Source organism: Solea solea, chromosome 17, assembly GCF_958295425.1.
Source record: "Solea solea chromosome 17, fSolSol10.1, whole genome shotgun sequence".
In the NCBI taxonomy this organism is placed as follows: Eukaryota; Metazoa; Chordata; class Actinopteri; order Pleuronectiformes; family Soleidae; genus Solea; species Solea solea.
The window spans coordinates 236,392-256,259 of record NC_081150.1 but is presented as its reverse complement, the minus strand read 5'-3'; the positions used below and the strand labels follow the sequence as shown (position 1 = coordinate 256,259).

The 19,868-nt window shown below is 40.4% G+C and overlaps 2 protein-coding genes across 3 annotated transcripts; both read left to right on the top strand.

The window, feature by feature from the left end:
* Positions 1-5,624: 5,624 nt before the first annotated feature.
* Positions 5,625-8,904, top strand: si:dkey-63b1.1 (B2 bradykinin receptor). Its single transcript, XM_058613974.1, has 2 exons — positions 5,625-5,694; positions 7,272-8,904. Exons 1-2 carry the CDS (start codon positions 5,671-5,673, stop codon positions 8,319-8,321), a joined length of 1,074 nt encoding a protein of 357 aa, XP_058469957.1. The 5' UTR covers positions 5,625-5,670; the 3' UTR covers positions 8,322-8,904.
* Positions 8,905-10,584: 1,680 nt separating this feature from the next.
* katna1 (katanin p60 (ATPase containing) subunit A 1) lies at positions 10,585-18,309 on the top strand. Of its 2 annotated transcripts, none has more exons than XM_058614383.1 (11): positions 10,585-10,658; positions 12,137-12,299; positions 12,389-12,528; positions 14,252-14,435; positions 14,553-14,668; positions 15,451-15,556; positions 15,628-15,786; positions 16,223-16,349; positions 16,631-16,765; positions 17,184-17,310; positions 17,961-18,309. In XM_058614383.1, the coding sequence occupies exons 2-11, from the start codon at positions 12,138-12,140 to the stop codon at positions 18,157-18,159; spliced, it is 1,455 nt and encodes a 484-aa protein (XP_058470366.1). In that variant the 5' UTR covers positions 10,585-10,658; position 12,137; the 3' UTR covers positions 18,160-18,309. The 2 variants fall into 2 exon arrangements, with proteins under 2 accessions (XP_058470366.1, XP_058470365.1); XM_058614382.1 differs by having other exon boundaries at positions 14,231-14,435.
* The last annotated feature ends 1,559 nt before the right edge of the window (positions 18,310-19,868 follow it).

Here is a 19,868-nt window from a genome sequence, read left to right as displayed (position 1 = left end):
CCTGGTTTGTCGACTTTTCTGGAAATTACTTTATCCCATACTATAAAATCCTGTCTGGTGTGTTGACTGGCAGGGTTTGAAACAGGTACAACATTCATTCTGGGGAGTTAAATGTTTAAATGGCACTAAACTCCATCTTCCCATATCTGATTTCATTTTATTCCATCCAGCCAGCCATCTTCTGCTTTATCCTCCACATGAGGGTCGCAGGGCGCTGGTATCAATCTCAGCTGACATATTTATTTATTTGTATGTTTATTTCCGTCATGTCAGTTAGATCACTCATCATCACACATCATCTTAGTGTAGTTCACACAATACCCGAAAGGGAAAGCGGGAGAAGCAAAAGCTTATCTAGTCCCGCCCCCATTACCCACAGAATACATATTTTCATCATACAATACATCATTTTTCTTTTTCTTATGACATTTTGACACCCTGGACAGTTCGTCAGTCCATCACAGGGACAAGCAACCATCCGCTCTCACACTCACACCTACGGTCAATTTAGAGGGTCCCATTTACCTAATCATCATTTTATTCCATCACATTTATTAAATTTTATTTAAAACCATAAACTATGATCCATTCTTTTTTTTCAAAAGAAAGAATTTTATTTTTAAAAAATAAAACCAGATGGAATTTAGTGCCATATTTGAGGATTTTAACTGATCAAGAGAAAAAGTTTTCACATGTGGCAACTTATGTTACCATTTACATGAATTTTGTGAAACTATAAATAAAATGAATAAATTGCATTATGTAAAACATATGCTGTAATAACTGACCTTGTTACAGACAAGTTCCTGAAATGTTCAGGATTAACTGACCTTCATGCCTTAAAGCTTTGATAGACTGTTGTTTCTTGTTACTTGGTTCAGTGGTTTTTGCCATGCATTGGAACAGTAGTTTGATTAGACCTATTCACTGTAGACCTGTGTACCAACCTCACCTCTGTATAAGGTCTCAAACATTAAGAAGACAAAAGAAAATCTACAAATGAACTCCTGACAAATAACATCTGTTTACTGAAAATAAACGTAAAACAAATTTTGTTTAACACGTTTTTGCATCATTTCCTGTGTTCTTTCATTCTTATGATGTCTTCAGTATTGGTTCTCACATTTTTATACAAAGTACAAGCGCTCTTGAAATAATGCCGTTATGACTGACGTTAAAATACAGTGGTGTAAATAGGCTTACTAAAGTCAGCTCTGGATTTTTCACAGGAGACATTTGCTCTCTCGTCATCCACCTCTTCCTCATATATACGCTGGTACGGCCAAATAATGTAAAAAAAAAAACAGAAAAACCATTGAATGAGAAGGTGTGTACAAACGTTTGACTGGAACACAAAACATTCCTTTGTTTCTCATATTGATCAACATCAGATTTTGCTGCACCAAAAAATATGACCCTGGTCAGCATGTCCATGTGGGCCTCATGAGGGTTATATTCCGGCTGACAATACGGCCCCACCCACATAATTGGTTCTCGCCTTGCCTCAGCACGGCACGGTTTAAGTAGTGTTTCCACTAGTACATGGTACCAGGTACTGTTTTTAGTGCCAGCTCCGGCGTGGTTCCAACAGCTTGCTGAGTAGATAACTATGCAATGATTGGTCAGACTGCCGGCCACTGACTGGCCAGAGTGCTCTCACAGTAAGAGACGTCCCACACACAAATCAAGCCGAACAGTGCTGAACTGTAGATCAGTTAAAACTACTGAACAATCCTAAAAACGTGGGTTAATACCCGAGAAGTACCGTGGAAATGTCTAAAATCTCAATATTTAACAGCGGCATCACACTGCTGCTGTGTTTCAGTCCAGTGACTGTGTCAGACAGAGTCTGGAGGAAGCACTGAACAAATATTTTTAATGAACTGATTCTAGTGATTTGATTCAGTTACACTGAAAACAACTGCTTTACAAGTCACTAGTCACTCGTTTGTGAATGTGTGTGTGTGTCACGTATAAAACAAAGTCACCGCACTTTCACGCAGCCGTGCAGTGATGACTCCGCCCACACTGAGTAGGTAGGCAAGGCGAGCCAGTGGAAATACGCCATTAGTACCCGCTTTTCAATGATACTGTTCTAGCACTGCTCAACTCTACTTGACTCGACTCATCATTGTTGCTTTTCCATAGTGATAGTACCTGGTGTGTTTTTGAATAGCTGCTCTGGTGAAGTTTCAAGCGAGCTGAGCCGATACTAAAATGTGACGTCAACAGATTGCACAATGCTAATAACTGTTTTATCAGTTAAAAATACTTTCTAAAAAAATCCTGAAGCCATAGGATGTAGTATCACATAGTAAAGGGTCTGTATATCTTTTATGGTCTTGATGGCCCTCGTAGCACTTTCCACAAGCATTCAACCATTTAATCCACATTCATACAGCATTGTTTTCTATCACACATAATTGAATTGCTGTTGTACTGTCCCAGTCGCAAGGAGCAGTTAATAGTTAAGTGACTTGCCCAGGGACACATTAAGAGGAGCCCACTCAACCACAGCCACCGCAACATTAAGGTCAAATACAAAGAGTTGATGAAGTATAAAAATAAAATCACTTTTTGTCCACAATGATCCCCATGTCTTGACAAAGGGGAGGAAAGCCTGTTACTTCACTTAAGAGTCTGTTTCTCTCTGAATCTCATTTGTCCAGGATTGATGGGACTCCTCTGGGACTAGTTGTGTAACACTGGTCATTGGTAGGAAATGACCTTGGACATTAACTGTTGGTGAATCATGCTGCCATAATCACCCTTTCAATCTACACATGAGTCAGTGAGCTATAAAGACATTAGTTTCCCTTACTTGTGACTGGTTTATTTTAATGCAGACATGTAAACATCAATGAAAGCAGAACATAAACGTGAATAAGAAACATGTGTCCAAATATAGATACACTTATTATTTAAATAGACTTCCTGAAAAGTTGTACTCCTCTCAATCGTCAGGCCTTCCTGTGTTAAGTACCTGCTTTACTGTTTAGTTTCAGTGAATGTTATTACAACCTGTCCCCATACATATTATTTGTGTGAGTGGTAATGCTGACACTTCTTAATGGAATGGTTTGATCAGCCAAACCAAGCCCTTATAAGGTCTGTGACTATTCTGGAAACTTCACAGTTTAAAATCTGATTATTTTCAGATTTTCCAGTGTTGCCAGAAGCTGTGCTGCTAACAAGCACAAGGGAAAAGCTGGGAAAAAAGGAATGACTAACAGGAGTAGATGCATCTGTAGAGGTTAACCAAATGCATTCTGGCTACATTTATATGGTCAGGCACTGCTGATGTACAGTATGCGTCTCTGTACTCAGCTCTACAAACTACTATGTTATGAGTTTTGCTCTTTTGTGGTTTATTTGTTGTGTTCAGACACTCTAAAGTAACCACTGTCGCCATTAGTAACCTTTCTAGGTTCCTGGTACGAAGTGGGCATGAGTTTGAATGCAGGTCCTATAGTTGGGACCTGCATGGGCCCAACATGGAAATGGACATGCTGGCTGGGAAGCAATGGCTGCACATAATAAAGTATAGTGTGAGGGGGGGTTGTTTACTCCAATCAAAGAACAAGAGACAAATGAGATGAGGCGGACTAATGAGGAAATGCAATAACTTCAGGATGTCTGCTAAATGTCTTACAAATGTGCTTCATCACATCTGTCTTCAGAGTGTCGTCACTGGAAGAGTCATGAGCGTGACGTCCGACACAGGAATCAAACCGAGCAATGCCGTTAAAAAGACTTAAAAATCCTGAACACGTGTTAATCTTCAACATTTAACAAGGACATTTCTTTAGTCACAGCACTGCTTAAAGCTGCCGATCGTGAGCCAAATCACAACCCGTTCAGCCGTATTTCAGTTCAGTGACTGTGTCAGACAGAGGACGTACCACACTAATCTATTATTATTTATTATATTAACTGATTCTAATGATTCAGTACACCGAAACTGCAGTTCCCTGCAGTTATGCTATGAAGACCCCGCCCATGTTGAGGAGGTATTATAGTAATACGACGCGCCTGACACCAAACCAAGTAGAGTAGAGCCGAGTGGAGCTCAAACTGAACTGTATCATGGAAGAGGCCATTTGTCTTATTACAGTTACTTATTCATTTCTGCTGTGTACTTCACTGTTCCTCCAGGCTTTATTACTTTTTAAAGTGGTAACAGACAACAAACATAAAAATCCCATAAACATAGCTGATCAATTGAAAAGAGGGTAGACTACATGTTGTTCTTTTGGTTTATCTCTTTTTCTCTTTTGTCTCATCTTCACCTCTCAGTGCTGCATCTTTGCTTTTCTTTTTCTTTTGTCATTTGACAGTTCATTTGTGCCATTTCCACCTCTGGAACCGTAACGGGGGTGGAGTGGCTCAGTGGTTAAGACCTGTACCCTGTGTGCCAAAGACATCATGGTCACAAGTTCAACTCCACGCTTGGCAGGTTGTACTCAATACCCTTGTAAGTCGCATTGGATAAAAGCGTCTGCTAAATGACATGTAATGTAATATAACTGAAACTGTATGACTGTACTGACACACAGTCAGCGCTGGCTAACCCACTGTGTCCACTCCATGCACCGAGAACCGGCCCTAGACACAAACATGAGCACATACTGTAGCTGCCAGTGAGGATGGATGGGAAATGGATTTTAACCAACTACAAAAAACTCACCTTTGTATGGAAACTCATTTCCATCACATGGAAAAAAGAATGCATAATTATGACATACTATCTCATAAGATAGTAGTCCCAGTAGTAGAAGTGGCAGAAATGGGCTTCCATATGAAGTAGTGTATCCAACTTCTCTATCGTGCCATTAGACAGCTTTGTCTAATATTTCCAGAACAGCAAGAAATGTGAGTGGGAGTGGCTCGGGAAGTGGAGCGAGTCATCCTAAGAAGAACCAGCAGTCTGATGTTTCAATTCATGTGTTAAAAAAGAAAATCACTGAATGTAGGTTTGGCCACGCATTTGGTGTAGCGGTCAGCACTACTGCCTGTCACAGCAAGAAGACCCGGGTTCGAGTCCTGTTCGAGAACTTGCGACCATGAAGCCTTTGGCACACAGGGTACAGGTTTTAACCACTGAGCCACTCCTCCCCGGATTGGCACAGTAACCCGACATGGTAGGAAATGGATGGATGAATATAGGGTTGCTGTATGAATTTTTGTGGCTGACAGCTGTGACATCAGTGTGGTCATCATATATAAGTTGAATCTGCACATGTGCGTGGTGACTAGATGTATTATTTGAACCTGCTTTTATTAAGTACAGCTAATCCTGATGAGCACTGTTTGTGTGAGTCTGAGCCAGCTGTGACTCCTCACATTCCAGGAATTTGATCCAATATCTGTTTCTTTTCCTAACATTCATTTCAGCTTTGTTTGTACTTTTGCAGATGCAAAGCCAAAAACACTAACACACTGTTTATAAGCGGGAAGAAAAGTGAAAGCCGTGATGGACAGTGAATACCATGCTGCTGAGCCAGGACTGGGGGGGTCGTGGGTGGAAACTGTGCGTGATGATGACGACACAGTGATGATCTCTCGGGTCTGCACATATAAACCTCAGCAGCTACTCAGTGTTCACTTCAGCTGAGGCCCATTACCATGGTGATTATCTTCAGTGTCTGAACATTAGGAGAATCTGGATGGATGTGTCAGAGGGAAGACAGTGAGGTGAGTGTTTCGCAAGCTTTTCCCAAAGCAGATAGAAAAGAAAGAAGAAATTGATATTTCCTTTCTTTTATGTTTGTACAAGTTTATTATGTTGTAGTTTAGAATTAAACATCTCCTCAACTTTCAATACAGTGTAGTATAGAGCTTAGGCCTATTCTGCTGTCTGATCCAGAGAAACTCTGTCCTTAGTATGAACACAAAGTGTAAGGAGTCAACATTTAGGCAGAATTACATGACAAAGCACATTAAAGGAATAGTTCAGGTTATTTCAACTGCACAGTGAGTATTACTATACAGTAAGGCTACGCCGATTCAATAGTCTACTCAGTCAAATCTGATACAGCCTAAAAATCCTATACATCACATGCTTAACTATGCACCAACTGTAAATATGTAAATAAAGATCAGCAATAGCGTTTTAGCTGAGTCATGTTGTGGGCTGTTTATGTTCAATATAATGTATGCATTATAATGTATGCATTATACTGATAAGCTGAAAAAGGAATCAATAACATTCTTATTGTGTGCTATATTTGGAATATTATATAATATAATAATAAGTGGTTTACCATGCTGTATGACAGTCCTTTGAAAGTATAACCCAAACACATTAACTGCTGCATATATTGACAACATCATACGCCTAAAAAACTAGAAAGGAGGGGAATATGTTTTTAAAGGTTTGGGTTCATTCACTAAAGTGCAGTATGAAAGCAAACTAGGACCGGCTGAATGTTGCAACCCCTAATCGTACCGAGTCTAGCGGAAACTATTAGGTGTGAATATACGACTTAAGACCGTGTGTACGTCTGGTCCTCCCTTCTCTTTCTCCAATGAATCAGATGCTATCAAATATATATACAGTATATATACAGTAACACACTAACTCTGCCAAATAACATCAGACACATCAGTGGGTAATACTGTATCTCTTTAAACTCTGAGGAAAGAGTGAGTTGCTCTTTAGTCATGGTATCTGTTTCTCAGAAGTGAATGGGTGAAAGGATGCATTCACTCACTTGGAAATCATTTGTGCACCAATGATCTTTCCAACTGAGGAGAAAAGCATTAACAAAGAACCATAAACAACAGAGCTCATGATTTTTGAAGTTGTATCATCATTTTTAATTGAATTTCCTTTTATCGTGTTTGATTTTGGGGTATTTTCTGCATTTTTTATTCTGTTTATTTTTTATCATTGTACCTAATTGATTGAAAACACACAGAGAAAGTAGCTCAGTGAAAATTTTTTTAATAATAATTTTAATAAAATGAAAGGCCTGTACTGAAACTGTAATTTCATTTAAGTTGTGTTATACTGAAACAGAGTCGTGTGGATAGACTTAATCAACACTGTGTGAAATAATTTGACAATAATTTGAATGTAACACACATTTGTTTACATTTAAAATGGATGCACTACAGTTTTGAATGACATGTTGTTCAGTTGGTGCATCTCATCTGTCCAATGGGCTCATCCAGTAAACACTATTTGTTTAATATTCTGTGTTTTCCCTCTTTCTTTTCTTGTGAAGCACATTTTAACTCTTGACTTTACATTTTTGTTGCCATCACAGTTTCCAATGGTTGTGAATGCATCAGACTGGTTGGTGCCCACTGTGGGCCCAGACCTGGACCTCTGCAGTAACTACACTGCAGCCTGGCTGTGGCTGTCCTCCCTGCAGCCACTCTACCTGGGTTTGATCAGCGTTATTGGAGTGGTGGGGAATGGCCTGGTTCTCGGTGTGTTTTGTCTGCAGAAGAAGCCCTGCACTGTGGCCGACATCTACCTGGGGAACCTGGCAGCTGCTGACCTGGTCATGATGTCCTGCCTACCGTTCTGGGCTGTCACTATCTCCCAAGGGTTCCAGTGGGACTTTGGAGAGGTTCTCTGTAAGCTCATCAATGTGGCCATCTCTATGAACTACATCTGCAGTATTCTGTTCCTCACGCTGGTCAGTGTGGACCGCTACCTGGCTTTGGTAAAGCCCATGACCCCCAGTCGTCTGAGGAGAGCCTCCTGGGCCAAGCGTATCTGCTTGGGGATATGGATCCTGGGCTTGCTCTTTAGTCTGCCCGTCCTGATCTTCCGCACAGTGATGCACGTAGAGGATCCTGGTGTTGATGCCTGCATTCTGGACTACCCACACCCAGCGTGGAGGTTGCACCACAACATCACCAGCAATGTACTTGGATTTATAGTACCTGTGATGGCAGTGACTTACTGCACTCATCACATCATGGCCACTCTGAATAACCCCGGAGCTAAAGGGTTACCTGGGTCAAGGGCAGAGAGAAAGGCCACATACTTGGTCCTGGCTGTTCTGGGAGTCTTCCTCTTCTGTTGGACACCACACCAAGTAATGCGGTTTCTTGACACTGTGGATTACTTCCAGTTGGTGCCTGGATGCCTCTGGGGTCACGCCCTAGACATCAGCATTCAGTTGTCCACATATCTGGCGTACAGCAACAGTGCAGTGAACCCCTTCCTTTTCGTCATTGTGGGGAAGCATTTCAGGAGGAAGGCAAAGGATGTGTTCGGACAAATGCTGAACCCTTGGGCCAAAGACTTGAGTATGAGCACCATCTCAATGATCACGTTCAATGAAACGCAGCGGAAGTATTGAAAGACTGGAAAAAATCCTAACTGTAACAAAATTGTAATAATGACCATTGGCTGTAGTATTCACAATGAAGTTGTGCAAGCACAGCTGCCAAGAGCTGTTACATGTCCCGTTTACAGACACATTGGAATACTGAGGGGCTGGGGATAGAATCCCGGACCTTCCCGGTGGGAGACAGCCTCCTCAGCCTACTGATCCACAGCCGCCCCAGTGTCCTCATTTATAACAACATTTTGAAACAAGGCAATCAGAGATGGCAGACTTCTCCCCATTCACACAACAAGCCTCTGTTGCCCTGCGTTACAGACTCGGTGGTGCAATGGTGGAGCGTCTGACTCCAGATCAGAAGATTACGTGTTCAAATCCATGTCATGGTCAAAATTCTTGGGCCTCTGTTGCTCATATTGCAAGCAAATGCGGGAACACAGACACAGAGCCACCAAAAACCATACTTCACTCCCACTCTGAGGTGAAGTAATAAAATTGTACTGATGAAAGTTCTGCCATTAATTCAAGGTCGACTGTGTCACATTTAAGATGGTTTATTGGCAGAAATGTATCTTGTATAAGTGTTACATATATACAAGTTAGGCTATGCAAACACAATTATATACACATACATACATACATACATACTGTATATATATATATATACATATATATATGTACAGTATATATATATTTATATATATATAATTGTTGGGAAAGGGAGGGGTGAGTGAAGAAGTCCTCCAATAATTGCAATCTGCAATGTCACCTGTAGATGTCAGAATTTCTTACACAAAAGATCTTACAGCTAAATGGTCAAATTGTTTTTAAAAAATGTGCTTATTTACACATTCAACAGATCGAGCAAAATATTAGGATTAGGGATTCAAACCAGTGAGCTCCTTGCTCTGAGGCACTGCACCAGCCCTTGTCATATTACCTTTGTCATTATTTTTAAATGACTTATTATCAGTGCATGAATTTAAAGATGTATGAAGTAATTGTTGTTAAATCACTGTTGCTGAGTGCTCAAGATGAACCTCTAGCTATGAAGAATTGTAATTGTCGTTAATGAGCTTATTCTCTGTGACTTAGTGCATTGATGATTGTTAAATATTCAAAATGTGTGCTACTAAATTAAGTTATGAACTAAAGAAAGGTCATGTAGTACAACAGAAGTAGTACATTAAAGATCCAATTGTCTAACTGTGTTGTGTGTCATTCTTAAGCAACACTCTCTCTTCTGTTCCAGAAAATGTGACACCAAGTGACAACAATTTACACCTCCCTAAAGAAATATGTGACATGGGTAATAATGTCATTTTATGGAAAATATCAAAAAGTAAATGGAAAAACCAGAAACCATCATCATCATATCACCATCCACAGGAGGGTCACGGGGGGTGCTGTGCCAATCTCAGCTGGCATAGGGCCATCGGCGGGGTCACACACCCTGACAGTTCACCAGTCCATCGCAGGGACACATGTAGAGACAAACAACCATTCAAACATTCACTCTCACACTCACACCTACGGTCAATCTAGAGTGTCCAATTTACCTAATCACATATTGCATGTTTTTGGACTGTGGGTGGATGCCGGAGAACCCGGAGAAAACCTTTGTACACACGGGGAGAACATGCAAATGTTTTTGTCTCCAGACAATGTGGGGTGGGTGGGGACATGTAATGACATGTAATGTAATGTAATGTAACAATGTAACATTTGGAATCATAACTAAATCTGCTATAATTTTATTCTTGCTTAGCTAAAATTCTCATTCACAAAAACAAAACTTTAAAAGAAATGCATCAAATTTCCATAATTTATGAATTAATTTAATTTATATGGAAAATCTGTGTAAATAATGGTAAAAAAAACTATATGATTCCTTAAAGCATTTTTCTGCTGCAATGGCTCAACAAGCACCAGACCCATCGCACTTTTTCAATTAATATTACAGCTGTCTTTTGATTGAGGAAATACTTTTCCTTTATTTATTTCTTATATATATTCTTTTTTTTTTCTTGTATTTTCTTTTATCTTTTCTTGTGTGTTTATTTATTTTTTGACTCATATCTTAGCACTTCAAACGTACCGTGGTCTGTTTGCGACGCGTGTTCTTTCTTTCTGTATGCCAATCCAATTGTCAATAAAGTTTTTTTTTGTCCTCAAGCGCGGCAGCGGAACTCGTCATAAGCAACAAACTGAACCCGAGGACTTTTCGCTTGTTCTGGGCGGAAGTGGAGTTCTATAGTTCTGAGTTCTGGAGTTCTGAGTTCTGGAGTTCTGGAGTTCTGAGTTGTGAGTTCTGGAGTTGTGCAGTTGTCAGCTTCGACACTCTGGCTGTGTGTAAGTGTTGTGCTGTGTTAAACCGTGTAGACGTATGTCAACTATCTGTGAACGGTTGTGTTTTGAAAGTGTCGTCGTCACGTTACCGCCGCACTGAGAAGCTAAATACGAAGCGTACAAACTCCACGAAATAAGCGTCGTTTCGTTGAAAACGTTATCGGAACAATACGGACATTGTTATCTTGTCAGCATATACATTGTGTCTGTAGATACAAATAAAAAGTAGTGATACGGTTTGTTGAGACCACGAAAGTAAGCGCCGTGTTTGAGTCTGTCTGTCGTGTCACTTGAGGAAATATCTTCCATTGTACACAGCTTGTACAAACTAGTATTGTACCAAAGTATCCACAACTTTGTCCATAAAGTATCAACATTGTGCTAAGTTTGTCTTTTCATTCATGATGCAAGAAAGGGATGGGATGGCACGATACCTATGGCAAGCCTTTTTAACATTTAACATTAGACATTAGACATTAGATATATGTGTTGCAGATATCTCTAGTTCACTTTTGCCTAATCAAAAAGAACATTTCAGATACTACATACAACTACATTCTTCCTATCCATAATTGTCATTTCAGATATCCACAAAGACATTCTTCCTAGGACAAATGGCGTCACTTTTGCCATTCATTTGTATGTGGTTTATCATCCACTATGTGAATTACGGATATCTGCCATTGAATTGTAGATATCTGTTATTCCAGTTAGAGATATCTACAATTTGATTCTGACTAGTCATAACTTCAGTTCAAGTTATCTTTAATTCACCTCAATTCAAGAATATACATGTTCCAGAGATATCTGAAATTGGAGATGTCTTTCATTCTGCCTAGTCAAAATGTAATTACAGATATCTTGAATTAGAGTTTTGACTAGTCAGAATTAAATTGTAGATATCTACAATTCAATGGCAGAGAACTAGCACCTGTTAACTGTTGGCTTAATTAGTGCCATGTCGGAGCAGTTTTTAGTCGCCTTTTTAATGCTGCAATTCTTCCGAGATTTCTTTCACAGTTTTCAATAGAACGACGTTCTCTCTCTCCACAAATCCCCTGTGTGAGCGCTCGTTCTATTTCATGGCATTTTCTGGTGGTTTTTTCCATTACAGCCAACGCCACGACTGCTTCTTTCTTCTTCCTTTCATAGAAATAAGCAAGTAAACCCACTTCTTCTTTGGGAAGATGGACTTCAACATCATGCTACTGTTAAATATGTCACATTTTCATTGTTAATGACTCTGCGTGTTTTCAGCACTGGGGACAACACTGCTGCAGTCTTATCAAATGGTCTATAAATGAGTAGTGCTAGAACTGTATAATGGAAAAGGGCCAAAAGTGATTCTTTGACACGGCTAAATCGTTTCATGTCCCTCATAGAGCTGCAGCTTCTTTCCTTGTTTATTCTGTTTCCTGTGTTTTATTGGACGTTTTTCAGTCCCTCAGCTGGCTGACATGTGGTCTCTGTTTCCATGACAGCATGAGTCTACGAGAAATCACTGAAAATGTGGAGCTGGCCCGTGAGTATGCCTTGCTGGGAAACTACAACTCGGCCAGTGTCCTCTACCATGGACTGTTAGAGCAAATAAAGAAGTATATGTACACTGTGCGGGACAGCAGCGTTCAGCAGAGATGGCAGCAGGTAACTGCAGCGTTCATGGCTTCTCACAACATGTCGACGAGAAAAAGCTGCATTTTCTGATGTGTTTTCTTTTTTTCTTTTTTTTACAGGTGTGGCAAGAAATCAGTGAGGAGAATCGACAGGTTCAGGATATAATGTCGACTCTGGACAAGTTTCAGCTGGACGCGACGCCTGCCAGGCCCAGTACTTACGACGACTGTGACATCAGGCCTGTACATGTGGAACAGAGGTTCTTTACAACTTTGATATTAAGCTCCTTTTGTTCTTTGTTCACTGTTGCTCATGAACACTGTAGCACTGTCGTTTCCATCAGACTGCTTTGGTGCATGTTTGCACTGAAAACACCTGAAAGTGTGCTTGTGTTAGAGTGACTAAGACGTGACCACATGTCAACGGCTATTAGTTGTCTTTGCTTAGAACAGGTTTTCACCTTCTTCTCCTTCCACCTGGTGTTTTGCTCTTGATGGAAAAACAAATGACAACAGAAGACATGAATAAATAACGTAGAAAATAAATCTATTGACAAATCTAAGCAGGGTGTCTCCTCGTTGGACACAGTTGGACACAGTTTCCTGGAGCATGAAAGGTGACGTTCACAACGTGTTCACAACAGCAGGAAAATCTGCAAGGGTTCAAAGTCACTGAGTGGGTGGAGCCTGGTTTGAGCAGGCAGAAGGCAGAGCACTCACACATTCACTCAATGTCCCACAGTTTCCTCTGTGCTCTCATGTAAATGGTAAATGTTTTTTTAATTTAATTATTATTTATGTAGCACAGGATTAAAAAACACAGACACAACTATTTTAATGTTTTTTTTTACCAAATAACTCATCGGGGAATCAAGAAAGTAATTATGAAGTTAATAGAGTTAAGAAAACAATTGTTGGATGGAGCCATGGCATTTAAATTAGTTTCCATTGAGATATTGACTTTGACTTTTATATATTTGTATTATATATAAAAGGTACATGCATCATTGGATTTTTAATGGGATTATAACCCTCTGAAACTAGATTGAATATCAAAGTCTTGAGAGAATTCACATCATCAGAGAAACAAATGTAATAATAAACACACGCCAGTCACCAGCAGCCCTCTGTGGAATGAGATCAACTCTGTGAAGCCTGTGTAAGTGGTTTGTGAACAGTGTTCCTGATAAAGTCATATGATGGAGATTAGCAAACATCAGTCTGCTTTGTTCTGCCCTTTTTAAAAAGCCTGTTAACATCACACTGCCTCTTTGTTTGTGCAGCTGTTGCTACACTTAATGGCACATTGGAAAACTTGTTAAGGGCTGCAACTAATGATTGTTTTTTATTATTATTGTCAATATTATTTATCATTTTTTTCTTCATTTATTGATTTGTTTTTACATTCATAAAATGCCCCAAATGATCATTTTCTCAAACCTGATAATGACATCTTCATATGTTTCATCTACAAACCAAAGATATTCAGTTTGCTGTCATAGACGACCAAAGAAACCTGGAAATATTAATAAATAATGAGCTCGTCTTTTTGACTAGTGACAAAGCGAAGAGTGTCCATCACTCTAACTTTATTTATATAGCACATTTCATACGAGTAGTGCTTTACATGATGAAATCGACCTCACCCCATCAAAAAGACCTGGAATCCTCATCATCACTGAGGAAAACATGAGCCATGTCCATAAGCTCCACTAACAGTGTAGGTGACAACTAGTGAAACAGGAATAAGAGAGAATAAAAGCACCAGGGTTGAGGTAAACCGGTTTAATTACACTTTCATCTGTGTTTTCAAAGCAGGTTAAAAAGCAGAGTAAAATGACGATGGGCATGCAACCTGTGAGGAAGATGTAACTCATCATTTGCCATGATGGTTGCCCAACAGAGTGACAACTTAGCATATATTGTAACATGACATGGATAACGTTTTTTGGTCCTCTTCAGACATTCTCCTTGTCCTGTCAGACGTCCGGCGAACCCTTGTAAAGACAACAAACCTCCCAACAACTACCTGAGTGTGGCTATGAGGGCCCAGCAGAGGCACTTACCTCGCGGAGCCAATGGAGACAAAAGAAAACCACCCAAAGGCAAAGAAAAGAAGGAGGCGAAGGAAGCGAAGGAAGCCTCGGGCAAAACAAAGGAGGATAAGGTGAAGAACGTTTGAATGAACACAAACTTTGTAGAGTAAACAGTGTCCACACTTGCTGCTGTTGTCGCTCCAGCCTGTGAGTCCAGTTCCATGGGTTTCATGTCGTGTGTTTTCCAGAACAAAGCAGAGGTCCAGGAGAAGGAAGTGAAAAAATTTGACGGGACAGGATATGACAAAGACTTGGTGGAAGCTCTGGAGAGAGACATTATATCTCAGAATCCAAATATTAAATGGTATGTTTTTGTATAAACCATGCTAAAAAAGTCAAACAATATTTGGTGCTTGTCCTGCAGTTGACTATTTAAAAACCAGTCGTTTCTATTTTCTAATGTGTTTTTCTGTGGCCAATAGTGATCTTTAGAAATCAACTGTTTGCTTTTTTTCCCCCTCTCTCATCTGATAAAATAAAACTCTAATAATAATAATTAAAAATGATACACACAGTTGCTTCATCTAAATAAATATGTATTGAAGAACTCTGTTGTATCTGAGATGGGGTCTCGGGCTCCAACAGGAGGTCTTAGACTTCCCTTTCCCTGGCCACATTGTCCAGCTCTGATTGGGGGCTCCCCAGGCAGACTCTCAGGGCAATGACAAGATATAATCTCCCCACTTAGTCCTTGGTCTACCCCGAGTGCAGGAACACCTCCCGAGGAAGCCGCCCTGGTGGCATCCTTACCAGGTGCCTGAACCACCTCAACTGACTCCTTTCCATGCAAAGGAGCAGCAGCTCTACTGCGGCCCCTCCCAGATGCCTGAGCTTCTCACCCTCTCTGTGAGGGGGAGCCCAGCCACCCTTCTGAGAAAAGCCATTTTGGCCACTTGTACCTGCAATATTTGTTTTCTACTTTGTGTTTGAACTACTTTTGTAAGTGTTGAGTTTTATCTGGGCCTTTGAAGAAGAATCTGAATGGGATTTTCCTGGTCTGGTAGATTTATTAATAAATGAATTGATATCACTAGTATCACCTTTAGCTGGAAGGGTTTTACATCTCTGTCCAATCTGTTTCCATAGGGACGACATCGCAGACCTGGAAGATGCCAAAAAACTCCTGAAAGAGGCCGTGGTGTTGCCCATGTGGATGCCGGCCTTTTTCAAAGGCATACGGAGACCGTGGAAGGTAGCGATTGAAGAGACTTTGATTTCTTTGGTCAAGTGTTGACATGTAATCACACGGACCTCCTCATGCAGGGTGTGCTCATGGTGGGACCTCCTGGCACAGGGAAAACACTTCTGGCCAAAGCCGTCGCTACTGAATGCAGAACCACATTCTTCAACGTTTCCTCGTCTACGCTCACGTCCAAGTACAGAGGAGAGTCCGAAAAGCTTGTTCGTCTGCTTTTTGAAATGGTGAGATCAGCTGATTATTTGGTTGAACTCGGCAGTAAAAGCACTTTATTATGATAGCATGTGTGCAGTGTTACCTCCAAAACTCCAGAATACTATTATTTGAGTTAATAAAATATTCCTAATCTTTGTATGGTTGGTCGAAACTCTGTATCTCACAGACTAGAGCTTGAAACCTTTTGTTTCTCCTGGTACGCCTCGCTGTTGGTGTGCGTCACCGTGCGTTTTTCAAGATAAATGTTCAAACTCCCGAGAAAAGAGCCCCTCCTTTGTTTTCAGCATGTGCTCCATTTGATTATCCATGTTTGTACGGTGCCTCAGAAAGGACAAACTCAAACACTGGCTTTTGTGTTGATGGCAGGACAGCGCGAGTGAGGTGTATTCACTTCCTTCACATTTCTCTAGTGGAATCAGAAAGGTTGTGTTTTTGTTCACGCAGGCACGTTTTTATGCTCCCACCACAATCTTCATCGATGAGATCGACTCCATGTGCAGCCGCAGAGGAACCTCAGAGGAACATGAGGCCAGCAGGAGAGTCAAGGCAGAGCTACTGGTGCAGATGGATGGTATGATGACAGTGACGCCTTCTTTCACTAGCTCATGATCAGAGGTCTTTTCATTTGCATGTTGAGTTGTCACGTACAGTTTGGTCTTTTTGTCTCTGAATTTGAATCAAGAGGAGATTCAAGTGTGGACTCTGGTTGAGGAATTCTAAGCATTTATATTATCATGATGCTGTTGTTGTTGTTGTTGTTGTTGTTGTTGTTGTTTTGACTCCACTGCAGCTTCTTCTTGATGGAAGTATTCCTTCTCAGAGGCTTTTTACCCTGTTGTTGCTGATGCTTAGGTGTTGGTGGAGCGTCAGAAAACGACAACCCCTCAAAGATGGTGATGGTCCTGGCTGCAACCAACTTCCCCTGGGACATTGACGAAGCTCTGAGGAGACGACTGGAGAAGAGGATCTACATCCCTCTGCCTTCAAGTACCGTCACTCCTTCACTTCATTCTTTGACACAGTAGCTGAGTTATTGTGTCACAGAGAGTTATTCACTCTCTTCTAAAACAGAGGGTGAATTATGAGTCAAGTTCAAACCAGAAAATGCTGACGTTTGAAATCATTTTTTTAAATGTTATCAGTTATGTTATGATCTTTTAAAACAGTGATCACATTCTAGTTGCTAATAAAGGATAGAAGAACATTCACAAGTTAAAAGAATGTCAGTAGCTGAGCTGTTAACACGCTGTGAGGTCATAGATTCAGCACGTGGTGAGAGCAGTGAAGCAGCTGTGTCGGGTCAAACATGAATAGTGCAGCCGTTTGATTTGCATCTTGTGGAAATGTGGCATATGCTGCGACTTCTCCACACAGAGATCAGCTCGTGTTGCCTTTTCTGTTGCAGCCAACGGCCGAGTGGAACTGCTGAGGATCAACCTGAAGGAACTGGAGCTGGCCAGTGATGTGGACTTGGATAAAATCGCAGAGCAGATGGAGGGTTACTCAGGAGCTGATATCACCAATGTGTGCAGGTGAGGCTGTTCTTCCTGTTCCAGAAAGACATTGGGCCTCAGTTGGTACAATTTAGGATTATTTTCCTCGTCCATTAATGGAGTGATTGTTTAGAATGTTGATCAGATGTTCTCAAATGACTTGTTTTGTCCGCAAACCAAAGCGATTCAGTTTGAATGATTTCTTTGTTGTTTGAAGCAAAGAAACCAGAAAATATTCACAACAATAATGGTATAAAAATAGCTGAGGATTCATTTAGTAATTGATTAATAATTGTTTCAGCGCTAATATGCACAAATCTGTGCATATAAATGTTTGACACACAAATCTGGGATTTCCTCACAACATGGCCCATTATATACAGTATATATATAATGTGCACCATTTAAAAGTTGTTTTAAAGTCTTAATGTATTATTTCATCCTGATCATTTATGGTCATTGAAGCATTGATCTTCTGTATATTAGCTGAGTTAGTTTAATGGAATATATGAACATAAATTTGTGTTTTAATGAATATGAATTATCTCACCATTATTTCACCAACCACTGTTGTTTTGTTTTCCTTGGAAGGTCATTTTGAAGTTCCACAATTTGTACTTGAAATGATTAGTAGTGGGTAAAAGGACTTGAACATAGAAATGCATAGATGAATGTGTCTGGTTGTGCAGGGACGCGTCTCTGATGGCCATGAGGCGACGCATCGAGGGCCTCACACAGGAGGAGATCCGCAACATTTCCCGGGATGAAATGCACATGCCCACCACCATGGAGGACTTTGAGTCAAGTCTGAGAAAAGTGTCCAAGTCTGTGTCTGCGGCCGACCTGGAGAAGTATGAGAAATGGATCGAGGAGTTTGGATCGTGCTGAAAAACAACACCGACACTGGACGACCTGATGGAGACATCGTCTATCGCTCCTCTTTAGTTTTTTTAATGCAACTGTGGCTCTTAATATATATTTCATGATCACAACACTAACCTGATATTTCTATGAATAAAGCAACCATATTTATGCATACTTAAAACTGTATGTGTCTTTATTAGTGAACAGTGCAGTGAAGGAGAGGCTGAAAGGTTTACTGTCACTCATGAACACATGTGCACAGATGTGCAATTTTTATTTGAATGTGTTTATTTTAAACATCAATAATGAAATGTGTGCATATATATTTATAGGAAATGTATGTTCGAAAAGCAACATGCTCATCTGGCCCCGCCCCTTATGTACGTTCATATTTCAATACACTGTCCTTTAAGTAAGTCTGTTTTCCTCCGAGCGTCCCTCCACGCCGAATCCTCTGAACATGAAACATGAAACATGAAAATGTCCTTGTGGAAAAACTCGATTAGATGCATGATTGAAGAAGTGGAACATACTGTACAAAGTCATTCACGTGAGCACTCCCCAATGAATGAAATGGATGATTTGCCATTAGCAGTTCCTGATGGTGGAACAAGCTCGTGACGTCACACTGTCTTCAAGAAACTCTGGAAGATTCTGTTCTTTTGACAACACTAAAATCAAACACCACTGACTGACTGACTGACTGACTGACTCTCTCCACTCGTGCATTTTCCTTCTTCCTGCTGACCGTCTCTCACTGTGCTGTACCTGTAATGGATGTTTTCAGTGATAGTTATAAGCTTCTGTGTTGATCACTTTGGATAGAAATGGCTGCCAAATGACTAAATGTAACATAATGTGCTCTCTCGACCTGCTCATGAAAGTGAAGAACACAACATGGAGGGCTTGCTGATTGACTTTTTCTTTTTGAATATGTCATCATTTTACCAACATTATGATTCTCATACAATCCAATTAACACCCTGCTATGGAAGAGGATTAGGGACACGTGTGTATATATACTGTGTGTATATATATACACACATTTTATATATATATATATATATATAATGTGTGTGTATATATATATACATATATAATGTGTGTGTGTGTATATATATATATACACACACATTATATATATAGATATACAGTATATACCACACTTACATATTTGCTGCTTTTGTTATGTCCACTTTATGCACAATACCCATATCAACCAGAGGGAAGGAGAAAACAGCATCATGGTCATAGTGAAAGCTTTTAATGAGCAGATCCAAACACAATCCAACTGTAATACAGACAGATATACAGATTCACACTAATGCGACAAATGGAAACCTACAGTATGTGTTGTTTTAAATACATGTGACCGTGTGTCGTCCATCCACTGTTGCCCTCACCCACTGTGTCACTCGGGGCATCTGCTCGTATAGTTTGGAGTTGTCATGCAGTAAGAGTGAGAATGACTGACCGCACAGCAAACTGCATTCACTGCACTAACACATGCACCTCCTGCTGATGCAGCACCTCATGCATCTGAAGCCTGGGACAGAAAAACAAAACCAAAACACCCAGCAGCAGCTTTTCCTCCAAAACCAAGTGCAGTCACTAAGAATAATAATAATAACACTATAACGCCACTTTGTTGTCATCTGGTGTCTCACACACAGAAACAAAGCTCAGCACAGTAAGTGGAAATACTGTCGCTGTAATTAAGACCACAAAAACTT

Coding starts and splice junctions, on each gene's coding strand:
- si:dkey-63b1.1 (XM_058613974.1), top strand. CDS start 5,671: ATGTGTCAGAGGGAAGACAGTGAG. Junction 5,695..7,271: donor GTCAGAGGGAAGACAGTGAG/GTGAGTGTTTCG, acceptor TTGCCATCACAG/TTTCCAATGGTTGTGAATGC.
- katna1 (XM_058614382.1), top strand. CDS start 12,138: ATGAGTCTACGAGAAATCACTGAAAATGTGGAGCTGGCCCGTGAGTAT. Junction 12,529..14,230: donor CCTGTACATGTGGAACAGAG/GTTCTTTACAAC, acceptor GGTCCTCTTCAG/ACATTCTCCTTGTCCTGTCA. Junction 16,766..17,183: donor CTACATCCCTCTGCCTTCAA/GTACCGTCACTC, acceptor TTTCTGTTGCAG/CCAACGGCCGAGTGGAACTG.